This window comes from Copadichromis virginalis, linkage group LG3, assembly GCF_057382275.1.
Source record: "Copadichromis virginalis isolate Kocher_CV1m ecotype Utaka linkage group LG3, C_Virginalis_male_GT1.1, whole genome shotgun sequence".
In the NCBI taxonomy this organism is placed as follows: domain Eukaryota; kingdom Metazoa; phylum Chordata; class Actinopteri; order Cichliformes; family Cichlidae; genus Copadichromis; species Copadichromis virginalis.
In genome coordinates, this window is record NC_140620.1 from 49,644,410 (window position 1) to 49,659,448 (window position 15,039).

Consider the following 15,039-nt stretch of genomic DNA (forward strand, 5'->3'; position numbering starts at 1 on the left):
GGAAAACATCTGCACTCTAAAAGACCAAAGCCAGATTATATACGTCTTAATTTCATAACTTCTGCTGAAAAGCAAACATCAACTATACTTTAACTTTAATTCAGAAATTAAACCTAAAACGACCAAATGTGTAGAGTTTTGCTGTGATGTTTGCTTCCCGCAAAGATGCGAATACATCCCCACATACGTAGACACGCTCCTGCTCTCCAAATGAGCAGACAGAGTTCTCTTTTCATGTTCCCTAGGCGCGCTCCCCATCAATAGCCTCATTTTCCCCTCACTCCCCTACTGCAGTATTTACTCCGGTGCCGTTTCTAGCCCTCCCTTTACACCCATTTCCTCCGCTTGTATTCCCAATCTTCAACCGTTTATTTCTTAAATTCGGTCGGATTAGTCAAAATATCGAGGTCAGGTTTCAAATTACAGCAGACGCTATGCATTTCTGTGCACCGTCCATGTTTATGTAACTGACCCATGTTCTTTTCCCTTTATTCCCTCTTTAGAATCTTACCGTCAACCAGTGATCGATTCCTGCTGAAGAACCTGGTTTCCGGTGTGGACTATAATCTGTGCGTGTTGGCCATTTTTGATGACACAATCACATCTTTAGCTGCGACAAAGGTTCTGGGCTGCACAACCTTCTCCACCAAGGATGTTTACCCTGCCTGTCGCTCTCTGCAAGCCCACTTTCTGGGCGGGACACTCACCATACTGGTTGGCGGCGTTGTTGTTGTCACTTTACTTGTGTTTACTGTGGCACTCATGGTTCGCCACCGCGTTTGCAATCACGGGGACCATATAATGTGTCACAGCAGCAATACCGAGGCAGGAGGCGGGGCCTGCTGTCAGGGGAGTGTAGGAGGTGGGGACAAAGGAGGAAACGGTAGCGGATGCTACCAATCCAATGGTTCTGGAGACATGATGATGGTGGTCCTGCCCAATGGTCTGCCTTCTAAGAGAGGAGGAGAGAAGGACAATGAAAAGGAAAAAGAGGCCGATTCAGCCTCTTCTGTGCCTCCAAAACTGCCTCCTAAGCCCAGGCCGAAACCTAAAGTCAACCTGGAGCAGTTTCTTTCAGCTGGAGGCGTGGTTTCCACAACGACAGGGGCAGGAAGTGAGATGGCACTGGTGGTGAGACAGCGAAAGTTGGACAAGGCGTCACCGTACACCTCAGAAAGTGACAGAACGCCCCTCTACTACTCCCCTTCTCCCCCCTCAACCCTTCCCCGTCAGTCGCGTCAGAGGGAGCGCCCAAGGCCCCGACTGGAGCGAGAGCTGACCAATCGTGCTAGTTTTTCTCTCGCGGCACCCCTGAGAGACTCGGAGCTGTTGGACTGGAGAGTCGCACCCAGAGGCAGGGACAAATGGAACTCCTCACAGGCTTATCAGAGCCCCGTTTCCCCTCTGAGCCCCGCCTGTGGAACAGTTAGCAAACGGAGGCACTCGCTCGATATGGGCTCCTCGGTCGCGCTAGCGACTGATGCCGCAGCGAGTGTCGCCAGGCGCTACGGCGCTGTCAGTTATGCCAAGCGGCTAAGCGTCATCTGGACAAGGCGGAGCCAGTCGCTGCATGGAATGCTGGTGCAGTGCGCTTCGACAGCAAGCACAGCGTCGTCGACCACGAGCGACGAGTGCGAAAGCAGCGGCGGGTTCGGGGGTCACTGTGATTTCCAAAGGGGATATATTCATGCTTATAACGCCACCAACTCCAACTCTAACACTGGGATTACTCCCGGGAAAGCAAATAATGGAAAAGACAGGAGTAGGGGAAAAGGAAAGGATGGAAAGAGCGCGGAAGAACTGGAGGAAAGCGTCGTATAGGGGCACGGATTACAAAAAGTGGAGGGGGATAAAGGGTTCTGTACGAGGACAGTTTGAATGAGATGCTGATTTAAGAAGGCCAAAGAGGTGAGGAGGGATTACAAAAGCAAAACTGTTTTAGATGAAAAACTTCCAGTTCAGAGGAAGGAAGGAGAGCAGGTGACTCAAGTGTCACTAATGCAGCTTCTTGATTTGCCCTGTGAGCTGAGAGGAGGGAGGATACCAAGAAGTGAGGTCAGGATTTGTAAGAGGCTCTTCGAGGAACCTCGAAAGTGATGGCAGAGAAATGTGACCAAAAAAAAAATTAATAAAAAAAAAAAAATCTTTAAAAATTCAAGGCGACGGGGAAAGAGAAAGTACAATCATCGCAGTGAAAGGAAAAAACAAATATGTGAGAGGGACATGGGGGGATGTAAATTAAGGAAATAATGAGGGAAAACAGCAGTAAGGAAACAGAACAAGGGTTACAGCAGAGGAGGAGGAGATGTTGTGACCTGTGTGGATCACACTAACACAACCACTCAATTCTCCAGTCTCAGCTCCCACACCACCATGAGGCTTTACACCGGATCAAGAACACCACCACTGTTAATACTGGAGAAATACTTGTGACAGAAATACATCAGTGAAAAGGTCTGGATGCCACTCTGTTGTTTTGGCTTTCACGCAGCCGGCCATTTTGAAGCTCTTTTCTGAATGTGACTTTTATGTGTCCTCTGTGTCTGGACAATGATTTTGGCTCGCTGCGCCTGCGGATTATGGGAGTATAAATACAGAGCTGGGTGCATTGGACATGATCAATCGATACAGGCTGGAAACAGCGAGGGGAGCCCAGACATTATTAAAAGAAAGACACTGGAATTACAATGGAGTTGATATGGATTACAAAATGGAGACGGGAGTGCACAATGGAACGTGTAAGCGTGTGCATTTGTAAAAGACGAGATCGTATTGGATGTCAGATGATAATGGACCAAACAGATGAATAATGCTAATGGATGCGCAAGTGTGCATGCGTCTATGGATCAGGGACAGGATGCATTTGTGTGCCTGTGTGTATATGAATGTTCGTGGGGTGGGGGGCGAGCCGGTGAAGTAGACTCCATGTTTCAAAAATGTTTAGTGCTTTCTGGATATGCTGTAAAAAAGAAAGGAAAAAAAACCCTAAAAATTAAGGTGAGAGGCGTCCTTGAGCTCCACTGAGAGTGAAAGCAGAGCGAAATGTTTAAATACGCCACAACCAGTACAACTTATTTTCAGCAGTGTAGCATGGTGAGAAAGCGGAAACTGTTAAATGGGAATTAAAATTTCAAATTCATTTGTGTGACTTCAAACTCCTTTGTGCCACATGGGTTCATGGTAAATCCAAATCGAATGTTCTCAGAAAGGAAGCAGTTTAAAAAAAAATAAAAACAAAACAGTAAATGAATCAAACTGCTGCAGAAGCCACTAAACGCTATAAAATCTGTTGGAAGACTCTTAAAAACCTCTATGAGAGAGAGACACACAAACACATACATATATAGTATATAAATAAAATAATGTTACTTGTCGCACCATGTGTTTGTTTTTCAAAGTTTTCTGGGGAGTGATTCTAGGATCGAACGCAAACTATGAAAAGTGTGATTTTTTTGTTTTAGACAAGAAATCTTGGTGAGTAGGAAAGAACATGATTATGACTAGGCAGTTAAATTAACTACCACAACAACAACAACAAGAATAAGCGCACAGCACAAAACACAAACTGGCAAGCACACACACACAGATGCCTATTAAACAAAGCCAATTCCAATAATAACAATCAGTGTTGTTTCCTTTCTGTTCTCATTTCATTTTGCCAAAGTCAATATTGTTCTCTTGACTTGATATAAATAATAAAATTTACATGTATGGAACTGAGACTGAGTCATTAACGCGTGGCCATGTGTCATGTTTGTGCGCTTGACTACTTAAGTACATTGTGTATGCGTGGGGGGAAAAAAGAAAGAAGCACTGCATCTGAATATTAATCGTGTGTATTTTGGTGCATCTACAACAGCAGATTTCAGTGTTATATTTAAATCTATTGCAAAATTAGATTGGATATAGTTTAATAAAAAAAAAGTGCCAATGCTGCTTTGGTTTAGTTTGCACTTGGACAGAATTGTGAAGATGAGTCAGTCCTCGTGAAAATGTTTTGAGCTCCAGGCAAACTTGTGAGTCAAAGAAGCTGCAGCGCACACGCACATCTGTGGGGCGAAAATGAAGCTGTTTACTTGTCAGTCAGTGGAGCTGATTAGGAGGTAAGGGTGAAGTAACATTTCTTATGGTAATTAAAAACATTTCTTACAGTAAAGAAAAAAACATGAGGAAAAGAGAACATAAAAAGAAGCAAACTGGTAGGAGAAGGGAGATGAATGAGCTCAGGAACAGACAGAAATGGGTTTAGAAGGAAAAAAGGTGTAAACAAGATTTCAAAGGACAGATTGGATATGACACAGAATAGGAAAGAGCGCTGATGTGACAACAGACAGACAGAACGGGAACTAAAAGCCGTCAGGCTAATGGATCCTGAAACCGATGCTCTGTTATTATCAACAATATTAGCTGGTTTCAGACAGGCTCTGTATTTCAATATAAGACATTACAAGCTCCTTTCAATGCTATCTGCAGCTGAGATCAACACTCACTTGGAAACGAAGCGAGCTGGCAGCAATCTGCATCTGAGCAGAACTAATTAAACTTTTAAACATACGAGAAGAAGAAAAGTGTCAAACATGAACTATCAAACCAAAACATCATTTCTGTTAATTATTTACATCTTTCAGGTCATAGCGGAAAAAGCTGAAGCGGAGGTAGAACGGATCTAGTCGTCTCTGCCCTTTTCTGAGGTTTTCTGAGGTTAGATGGGGGAAAACTATCCCACCAGCACAATCCGAGTTTCTCGTACTTATTTCACTTTGTTGCTGAGAAAACACTTCAACAGTGGGCTGAATTTGGTGCATCACTAAACATCGACAATAAGATCAACAGTGGCAATGTTGTATCGCAGCAATAATGCAGTAGCTAAATGTTGTTGTGATGAAGGGCATTAAGACTTGAAGATTTCTGTGTGTCCCTGGCAAAAAACAAAGACAAAAAATAGAAATGGGGAAAGGAAAAACCAACATGAACCATTAGTGCGATTGTGATTCATTGCATCCCTAGCTGAAATGAACTGATTCCTGCACAGGGCTGCACAACTGTTTATTTTACTTCAGTTTAATATTTACTCCAATTAGTCTTTCAGCCCACCTGAGAATAAAGTCTTATATTTCATGAATTTTTTTTTTTTTTTTTTTTAAATTCCTGTCTCCACTTTCTGTTGAGTCCTATGCAGATGCTGCCAAAATGTAGATATGGAGGGAGGGGTGCGGCTGAGAGACTACTGAAACACCTGGAGACAGACTACGTGTCATGGTCCTGGGCCATGTGGGCCCAGTATTCTTAGTTCCTTGTATTTTTGTATTTCGTTCCTTATTTAGGCCATGTTTTCTGAGTTGCCCTGTTGTGTTGTTCCCTAAGTGTTTTCCCTTCATGGCTTTTACCCCCTGTGTGCCCCTCTGTGTATTTATGAGCCCTCGTCTCCCTTTGTGGTTGTTTCATGTTTCCCCAGCCCGTTATGTCTGTGTTTTCCCCGTGCTCTCTCTCCTCCTGTCTGAACCTCTGTGCCTGTACATGTCATGTTCAGTTCACCCCGCCCTGTCTCGTTATGATTATCAGTGTCACCTGTGTTCCCCGTGTGTGCCCACTTTCCTAGTTTACCCTCTGTGTATTTCTGTCTGAGTCTCCCTCTGTTCGGCGTCGCGTTCTCCCTCATGTTGTGTGTAATTCTCCCCGTGGTTCGGTTCCTTGTACAGCTCATGCTTTAGTTTTCCCAGTTTTAGGTTATTTTGTATTACTTCTCGTGGCCAGCAATAAAGCTGTGTTTTTTGAGTTTATCCCCGTGTCTGTGAGTCTGCATCTTGGGTCCTTCTCCTGCCTGCCACACAGCAAACCATGACAGAAGAACGCGACCCCGAACTGGACCCAGCAGCTCACAACCCCTCCGCGGACCTCCAGGACGACTTGGTCTACACGGTGGAATACCACTGTGAGGAATGGGCGACGCTACCTCGAGGCGAATACCGGGAGACCGTAGCCGTCCGTCTTCAGCGGATAGTGTCCGGGCTCCCGTGGCTATTCGGCGCGCTGCGCCCCCACATCCGGGACTTTCTTGTGTCCGCCGTGGGCATCCGTCCGGGGCAGCTGTCCCAGAAAGAACCAGAAACGGTCAGGATCGGGACCATGGGGCTCACCACCGTTACGCCGCCTGTTCGCTTCTCATCGGCTTCTACATCTCCGCCACCGCCTGTCTACACTACGTGGCGCACGGAGATGCCAGAGGCCAGCGACTTCGGTGAAGAGGAGCGGCAGCAGGTGTTACGGGCGTATCGGGAGGACGAGCTCCGTTGGAAGCCCTGGCTTATCACCGAGGAGGAGCTCTCGTCAGCTGTCCCACCACAGACCGACCACCCCCCCTCGCCGCCGCGATCGGGCTACTCGTCTCCTGCTTCCTGCCTGGCACGGATGTGGTCTGAGGGCGAGGAGCCGGTCGCCACGGAAGGCCAGGCTGAGCCCACGGCCGCCCCTAAGAGGAAACGGCGTTCCCGCCGCTGTCGCGCACCGCCACGGCCCGTTCTGCCCTCCACTGAGCAACACGAGGTGGCTGTGGGGGGCGCGGATTCCGACCTCGAGGAGCGGCAGCGCGCCATAGGCGCGCAACCGGAGGAAGAGCTACAAGAGGAGCCATGGCTCGCTCCCCCCTACGATGAGGTTTTCCGCGGGACACGGCTAGCCCTTGGGGGCCCCCGGAGTTGCCTGGGACTTCCGCCTGCCACTCCGCTAACTACCGCCTCCTCAGCCGCTGCGACGCCTCAGGAGCCTCCATCTCCCACGTCTACGGGGCCCACGGCCAAAAGAAAACGGCGTTCGCGTCGCCACCGCATCGCCCGACGCTCGGAGGTGAGTGAAACTGTCCAGTCGCTCCAAGTTACCTCTGAGCAGAAGGCATGTGAGGAGGCTACGGACTTAGCCGGTGAGGTGGCTAGCAATGAGCCGTTCACCGAGCCGCAGGCCAGAGACAGTTCCGCTCCCGCTTCACTCAACCCGGCAGGGACCACAGACTCGATTCACAGACTGACAAGGTTTCCCACCGCCTTTGGTTTTAATAGCAGTAGGGAGGTGTTTCCTTTGGTGTCTCTTTCCGTGTCTGCAGTTCCAACTAAATCTGAGTTGCCTGTGGTTTCTCTCTTCCCTCCTGAGCCGGCCCTGCTCCTCCATCAGTCACTGAATGAAGGCAACGAAAGCATAGCTAGTGCTCCGGTGTGCCCAGCTACACTTGCTTTTCACGAACCAGAGACTGTGAACACTGGTCATGAACCCCTAGCATGTTACCAAGATGCACACATAACAGCAGATCATGGTGACCAGGACACTGTAATGTCGCAACACGTCTCCTGTCTCCCCATAGATAACAAACCAGGTGGTTCTGAACTGTTTTGCTCCAGCACCATAACCACCACTCAGGAGATGGAAGCTGGGGTCAGGATTTATGTGACACCATTTTCTCCTGCCTCTATGAACTCGTCACTAGATAGGGTTTTGGCCCCGAACAATGTCATAACCACCCTCTCTCAGCCTGAAGCGTCACCCGCTTCAGTTAATGGTTCACGTACCGTTTCACCTGTATCTGTCTCTCCACTCAATAGGGTTAACACTCTGCAGCCACAGATCACTGCGGGTACGGGTTCCAACAAACACGTCCATCCAACACACCACAGTCATGCTACCACGGTGCCAATGGTTAGGTCCATATCTGTGTATTTACTGTTTTTCCAGGAGTCAGCTCCTGGTGATCTAAGCTTTGTTTTTGTGGATCGAGTGGCGGTCCTTGTTTTCCGTATGGTCGAACCAGCTCCTCTGAGCCGCACACTACCACCGGTTGAGTCCAACCAGCTTATGTTGACCTCTCCTAGGACTACACAGACTGGGCTAGTAACCTCTGAGCCCCTTCGGACTGATGTAGACTCTGGGAACCTAATGATTGCTGGCTCAGAACTGGTGGTCCCTACCACTGTCCACTTCATGGTTTCTTGTGTTAAGCTGTTAAGCCCTATGGACTGTTTTTTACCTGCTCTCTCTCTCTCTGGGTTTGTGCCTCAGCAGCCTGTTTTTCCTCAGCTCCTAGTCCAGCCAGGGGCCTTCATAACTGTTTGTCCTGCGTCTGCTGTTGGACTCCCAGGTGTGCCTATCTGGCACCCTGTGGCGACGCCACCGCTTCGCGTCACGTCAGCTGGAGGGCCCGAGGAGCCCACCCAGCCACCTTCTGCTTCTGCTCCTCCTGGTCCAGCTCCAGCCTGTGCTTCGTCAGCTGCAGCTCCAGCCTCCGAGTCTTCGTCAGCTGCAGCTCCAGCCTCCGAGTCTTCGTCTGCTGCAGCTCCAGCCTCCGAGTCTTCGTCTGCTGCAGCTCCAGCCTCCGAGTCTTCGTCTGCTGCAGCTCCAGCCTCCGAGTCTTCGTCTGCTGCAGCTCCAGCCTCCGAGTCTTCGTCCTCGTCTGGCCCAGCCTCAGAGTCTTCGTCCTCGTCTGGCCCAGCCTCAGCCTGTGCTTCGCCTGGTCCAGCTTCATCCGCGTCGTTATCCTCGCTGGGTCCGGCCCCAGCCTCTGCAGCGACGCCTGGTCCGGCCCCCGCATCGCCACCGTCTGGTCCTGCCTCGTCTGGTCCTGTGCCCACCAGGCCACGGCCAGCACGCCTGAGACTGGAGAGCCGCCGCTGCCTTCGGCGCGGTCGGCCCCCTGAACTGCTCCGTCGTCTCCTTCGCCGCCGCCGCTGCCTTCGGCGCGGCCGGCCCCCTGAACTGCTCCGTCGTCTCCTTCGCCGCCGCCGCTGCCTTCGGCGCGGTCGGCCCCCTGAACTGCTCCGTCGTCTCCTTCGCCGCCGCCGCTGCCTTCCGCACGGCCGGCCTCCGGACCAGCTCTGTCACCTGTGCCACCCGCCTGGTCGGCCCCCCGACCGTGTGACCCGTGAACTCTTGTGCCTGTGGGCTCTGGGTCGGCCCCCTGAACTTTATTTTGACTATGGTCATGTGCTCCTGTGTTTTCTGTTGTTTGTTTTGTTTCCCGTTCTGGTCCCTCCGTCCTGGTCCCCCGCCTCCCGCCCTGGGTGGGTTGTTTTCTGTTTTTGTTTTGTTTTTCGGGTTTGGGCTGTCGGGAGCCAGCCCTTTAGGGGGGGGTGATGTCATGGTCCTGGGCCATGTGGGCCCAGTATTCTTAGTTCCTTGTATTTTTGTATTTCGTTCCTTATTTAGGCCATGTTTTCTGAGTTGCCCTGTTGTGTTGTTCCCTAAGTGTTTTCCCTTCATGGCTTTTACCCCGTGTGCCCCTCTGTGTATTTATGAGCCCTCGTCTCCCTTTGTGGTTGTTTCATGTTTCCCCATCCCGTTATGTCTGTGTTTTCCCCGTGCTCTCTCTCCTCCTGTCTGAACCTCTGTTCCTGTACATGTCATGTTCAGTTCACCCCGCCCTGTCTCGTTATGATTATCAGTGTCACCTGTGTTCCCCGTGTGTGCCCACTTTCCTCGTTTACCCTCTGTGTATTTCTGTCTGAGTCTCCCTCTGTTCGGCGTCGCGTTCTCCCTCATGTTGTGTGTAATTCTCCCCGTGGTTCGGTTCCTTGTACAGCTCATGCTTTAGTTTTCCCAGTTTTAGGTTATTTTGTATTACTTCTCGTGGCCAGCAATAAAGCTGTGTTTGAGTTTATCCCCGTGTCTGTGAGTCTGCATCTTGGGTCCTTCTCCTGCCTGCCACACAGCAAACCATGACACTACGATAAGGAAAAGTGAAGGAAATAGAGATAGAAGTTTGGCTTTCACTGCGTGCCTCTCAGTGTCCACAGTATGCCCATAAGTAAGACACTTTTTTAAATCTGTTTGAGGAAGAGATCGAAATCAAACAGTGTGATAAGTCTGTGTGTGTTATTTTTGTAATGCAAATTGTCAGGGATGGGGTAAAAAGGGTCTTTTTCCCTCTTGTGCTTTGAGCATCAGACACCAGGCAATGCTAGAGTGGCAGACTGTGTTCGAATATGAAACCATCAACAGTGACAGGGGGAGTAAAACGGTGTGCTGGAAAGTGTGCGCGCACCTGCGTGTCTCTGCACATGAGGGCTGGAGGGCAATTTGATTTAAAACTCATAAGAGTCTTCCTTTTAATGTGGCCAGAGTCTTTGCTACAGTCACCTTTAAAAACTGCGTGTCTGCCTGCATGTACATGTAAGTGTGACAGGTAAGAGCAACAATGCAGCACAACTCTCCCCCTGGCTTTTTTTTGCCGATGGCAAAAACCTGTCCCAATTTCACACAATTAAAAAAAAGGCTGAGTTACATTCAAACATTCACAGCCACAGACAAAATTACCTTTCAGCAAACAAACGTGTGTCTGTGCACTGCGAGATAACCTTCTGGCAGCGTTTGCATGTTTCTGTGTGCACGTCTTATTGGTGCATCCCGAAAGGTTGTGTCTGCCAGCAGCCAAACTTCCTCTGACATTTGCAGTTATGATAAAGGTATGATGCATTTCCCTGCAGTGTGCTGACTAACTGCTTACTCAGGATGCTTTAAGAGTCAGCAGCTAATGTGCTAGATACCAGTTGGACCAGTTATAGAACATACTGAAGTGTACACCTTGACAAAAAAGGAGCAGACAAGACATCTGTCTAATGGACAAACATCCCATGAACATCTGAGAAAACGTTATTACCAACCCCAACACTCCATGAGTGCTACGCAGCTGTCTCACCAGCCTGAAATTATGACAAATGACTACACAAAGCTATTGAAAATGAGGTTCTAAGTAAAGCTGGAGATTACAAATATGAAGAAGAAAATGCACACAGGAAACCCCTCTCAGATAGGGCTGCTCAATTAATCGAATTTTAATCACGATTACGATCTGGGCTTTCAACGATCATTAAAAATGACTGAGCCGATTATTAGCCCCTCCCTCATTTATCCGCGACACCTTAAAGGCCGGTCCGTGAAAATATTGTCGGGCATAAACCGGTCCGTGGCGCAAAAAAGGTTGGAGACCGCTGATTAAGAGGACCCGAGGGAAGCTCGGAAAGCTAAGCAGAAGTTATTTGGAGAGTGACTGCCGTTGGTTGAAAAGAGTTAAAAAAAAAAAAAACTTCAGTGGTGTTGCACACTATTTTATATTATTATTTTAAAGTCATTGTTAACCCTTTAAAGCCGGTCAGAGCAGTAAGCTCCGTTTTGCGTAACTATTGTTAAATCCCTGTAGAACCTGAACCGTGTAAGCTAGCGCAATAATTTGTTTTGCATATGAAACCGGAGGAGTTGTACTTACATCTTATGCCATCAGCTTGTCCTCGGTCACGGTTTCGTTCCACATATAGCTTTGCAAAAATTGCATAAAAAGCGCTTGCAGGAACAAAAACATAATATTCCAGAAACACGCTTCACCGATCCTATCAGCTGTTCGTAACACTTCCCACAGTGAAATGATGCACATGCTGTTTTCTTTGCAAATTTGCATCATAGGATTGTTTTTTGTTTTTCCTGCAGTATATAAAAATTGCTGTATCTCCAAAATAAAACTATGAAGACACTCAAAATAAATTTCCTGTGGTGGGAAACTATTTTTTGCAACTTTATTGTATTTAAGGTTTTGAGGGATAAACCTCTTAAATTTCTCCAAGTAGAAATATATGTAAACAAAACAAAAGCGATTTTCAATTTTTTTTGTAGTTTATTGCACTTTTTTGCAATTTATGTAATTACTATGGACTTAATGCATACATATTATTAAAATATGGGCTATAACAGTTGTATTGATGTATAGCAACTTGAAATGCTCCCACAAATGGCACTACAGCATGTAAAAAAATAATATAAGCTCTGGTGGACTTGGTTCTATAGTAGGTCTTAAAGGGTTAAATAAATATCGTCAAATAATCGTGATCTCAATTTCAGTGAAAATAATCGTGATTATCATTTTTGCCATAATCGAGCAGCCCTACTCTCAGATACTGCGCTTTACCTACGAGTATAATACATTTTTAAATCACCGTTCAGTGAATGCAGTACGGAGCAGCAGCAGAAATCACACGGGGCTTCTCACCTAATTAGTCACTTTTACGTCAAGTGTCAACAGGATACAGTGGCTATAAGTGTGAGATTGAGAGTTTAATTTACAGCGATAAGTAACGTCCACAAGAAAAGCATTGTTTCTCTTAAGCTCACTTGGCAGAATAATCATTGTAAGTTTGCTCACAAAGAAATGAACAGCCTCTAATTTTCATGATCTTTTCCTTTAAATGGAGAGAAAATGTCTAAGAAAGAAATCTAGAAAAACGTAAAAGTTATAAACTGATTTGCATGTCACAGAATGAACTAGTATTTGATCACCTTTAAGCCATCTGATTTGTGTATAAAACACCTGCTCACAGAATCAGTGCACCACCATGGGCAAGACCAAAGAACTGTGAAAGGATATCAGGGACAACATTGCATCGTCTGGGCTAAAAGACCATCAGCGATAAGCTTTGACGAGAAGGTGACAACTGCATGATTAGTCGGAAATTTGAAGAAATATAAAATTCATCAATTGCCCTCAGTCTGAGCTCCGTGCCAGATCTTGCCTCATGGAGTGAGGATGATCATCATCTGAACGATTCAGAGGCGGCTTGGGAGAAAAGTGTGGATCGGACGAAACCAATATCAAACTCCCTGGCGTCAACATGACTTGGGGACTTGAGCAGCCGATGAACGGGACTGTGTGCCGCAAGGGTTGTGGATGAGCCTTTCAGCATGACAGTGAGGCTGATGAAGAAGCCCATTAACGTCATGGAGTGACCTCAGTCCTGTAGAAAAGCTGCGAAGAGAGCTGAAGGGCTAAAGAGCAGAGAGCCTAAATCCCACCTGAGATGTACAGAAACCTGGTGACCAACTACACGGCTGGGCTTGCAAACAGGGGTTTCTGTACAGAGTTATTTTTTGCTTGAGGATAGATATTTCAATCAATGACATGCATCTCTTTCAAGTCATCTTTTAAATCTTTTATAAAACTCACTGGGTTTCCAGGATCTACAGTTGATATTCTGTCTCTCCCCATTAAGATGAAACTACTACATAAATTAGAAACTGTTCATCACTTTGTAAGTGAGCAAATGTACAAATCCAGCAGGGGATCAAATGATTTCCCCCACTGAAAATATTTAAGCAAAGTTGATTTAACTAAATTTTTGCTCTACAGTCTGACGATGGTTCGTTCACCACACCTGCATGTCATATTATTGTGAGTAGACTTTAATCATGCTGTTCAGTCAAGCTGATTTTTGTAAAAACATGGCTTAAAAACACCTTTCCAGTAAACCTAAAATCCTCATCTGTGTGAAAAGATGTAATTTTACCATTTTAAGCTGCACTACTCATTGGTTCTTCAAATTAAAACGCTATCCTGAGCCTTCAACATATAGAAACCAGCCAGACACTAATCACCGTTTCTGTCTAGCATTGAATCATTTTCCAATCACGGTTAACAAGGCTAAGGGGAAATGCAGTCTGAATGATAAATACAGGTTGTCGAGACATCTAATGACAAAGGTTGATGAACACGCATGTAAATATTACCTTACAGTCATATCTAAAGGAACCTTGACAATATTTATGCACCGATTTAAAGTATTAACAGTCTTACCCTTGCATTTACTGCAATCACAATATCATTAGCAAGCCTCGAAGACGTTGTTGCAGAAAAGAAAGATACAGATCAAGGGAGAGAGCGTAGAGGAGACCTCCTGTATTGTAGCAAATCGGGAGGAGAAAGATTAATTGACCATGCATGACACAGCGAACCAGATTTCATTCTTAGTCCCTTATTTAGACACTTACAGATAGCTGAGCATCCGAATAGAATAAAAGTGTTACCCAAATGTAAGCGCTGATAGGCAATGTGCAAAACATCGATAATGAGGCAAACATATGGCGTGTTTAATTCCATCAAGTTAGCAGTTTATGCTACACAGCATACAAGAGCAGGCGTGGAGAAAGAAGGCAACGGTAGGAAAGAGGAGTGGAGCCAATGCTGGAAGTAGAGAGGTGCTAAAATGATATAAGACAGAGCCTCCTGCACGGCGTTACCTTCATGCATCATTTCCTCTCTTCTTTCTCTCACACTCTCCACAATCTTTAATTTAGCCTTCTATCTAATTTGCTCTCCTTCACCTTCACTGACTTCTCATTCAATCCTTTGTTCACTGCATTCACTCGTAATCCCTGCTCTCTTCTACGCCATCGCTTGGCTCTTCTATTGTTTTGCCAGTTCACTTTGGCAATCTTTCACTCATTTTAATATGTTCTCCTCACTGTAAGACAATATTCTCTGCCTCATTCTCAGCCCTACTACTGAGTGTTTGAGTCTTTTATTGGTCCTCAGTTTTCATTGTTATAGCAGTACTGCACTGCTAAAACAATAGTCGGCTCCATTCAGTTTTTATCTCACCTAAATACATTGTGGCATTTCATGTTTGCCCCTCTGTCCTTGTCTCTCAGTTTTCCCTTTATGGTTCATTTTCTGCATCATTTCCCACATTTGCCTGCATTTCTCAATATCCCCGTTATTCATTCTTTAAAAAAGAAAAGACAAAGTAGTAATAGGTTACTTTAGTATGGCAACATACAGCAAAAGGTAACTGGGTATAAAGATCTGAGGATGTTTCAAGGTTAAATTAAGAACTAAACCCTGAATGTGGAATTTTCCCTGGATTACGGCACAATCGGAGTTTCAAAAACTCTAAAAAGCAGAAAAGAAAATTAACCCAGAAATCAGCGTGGTACTTTAGCAGCTTAGTCAAATGTTACACACGCTCTCATTTAGCTGCTTCGCCCTTGCAAATTTTGTCGCCGTTCAGTTTGCCACGGTCGCCATGAATTTTAACTTGTAATTTGCACAAAGCTCTAAAGACTGCAGAGCCGCTCAACACCATATTGTCTGTGTACAACACTAGTTGACAATATTTTTGAAGTTGTAACATGCAACAACAATATAACAGTTTAAACAGCTGTTGGATCACTTTCCCCCTCAATACATTAAAAAAGTTTTACACAAAGAAAAACCCAGATTAAATGTTTTTAACAAGTTTA

General features: G+C 46.3%; 2 protein-coding genes across 4 annotated transcripts in view; one reads left to right on the plus strand and one right to left on the minus strand.

Moving 5' to 3' along the window:
* Positions 1-4,914, plus strand: part of LOC146715084 (leucine-rich repeat and fibronectin type-III domain-containing protein 4) — a 38,648-nt gene extending 33,734 nt beyond the window's left edge. For both annotated transcript variants that reach the window (XM_085451504.1, XM_085451505.1), the window contains one exon: positions 504-4,914. In XM_085451504.1, the coding sequence (XP_085307630.1) occupies positions 504-1,821 (1,318 nt within the window). In that variant the 3' untranslated portion in view covers positions 1,822-4,914. The remainder of the gene's footprint in view (positions 1-503) is intronic.
* Positions 1-15,039, minus strand: part of pcxb (pyruvate carboxylase b) — a 318,265-nt gene that overhangs the window by 118,272 nt on the left and 184,954 nt on the right. The window lies entirely within an intron of this gene.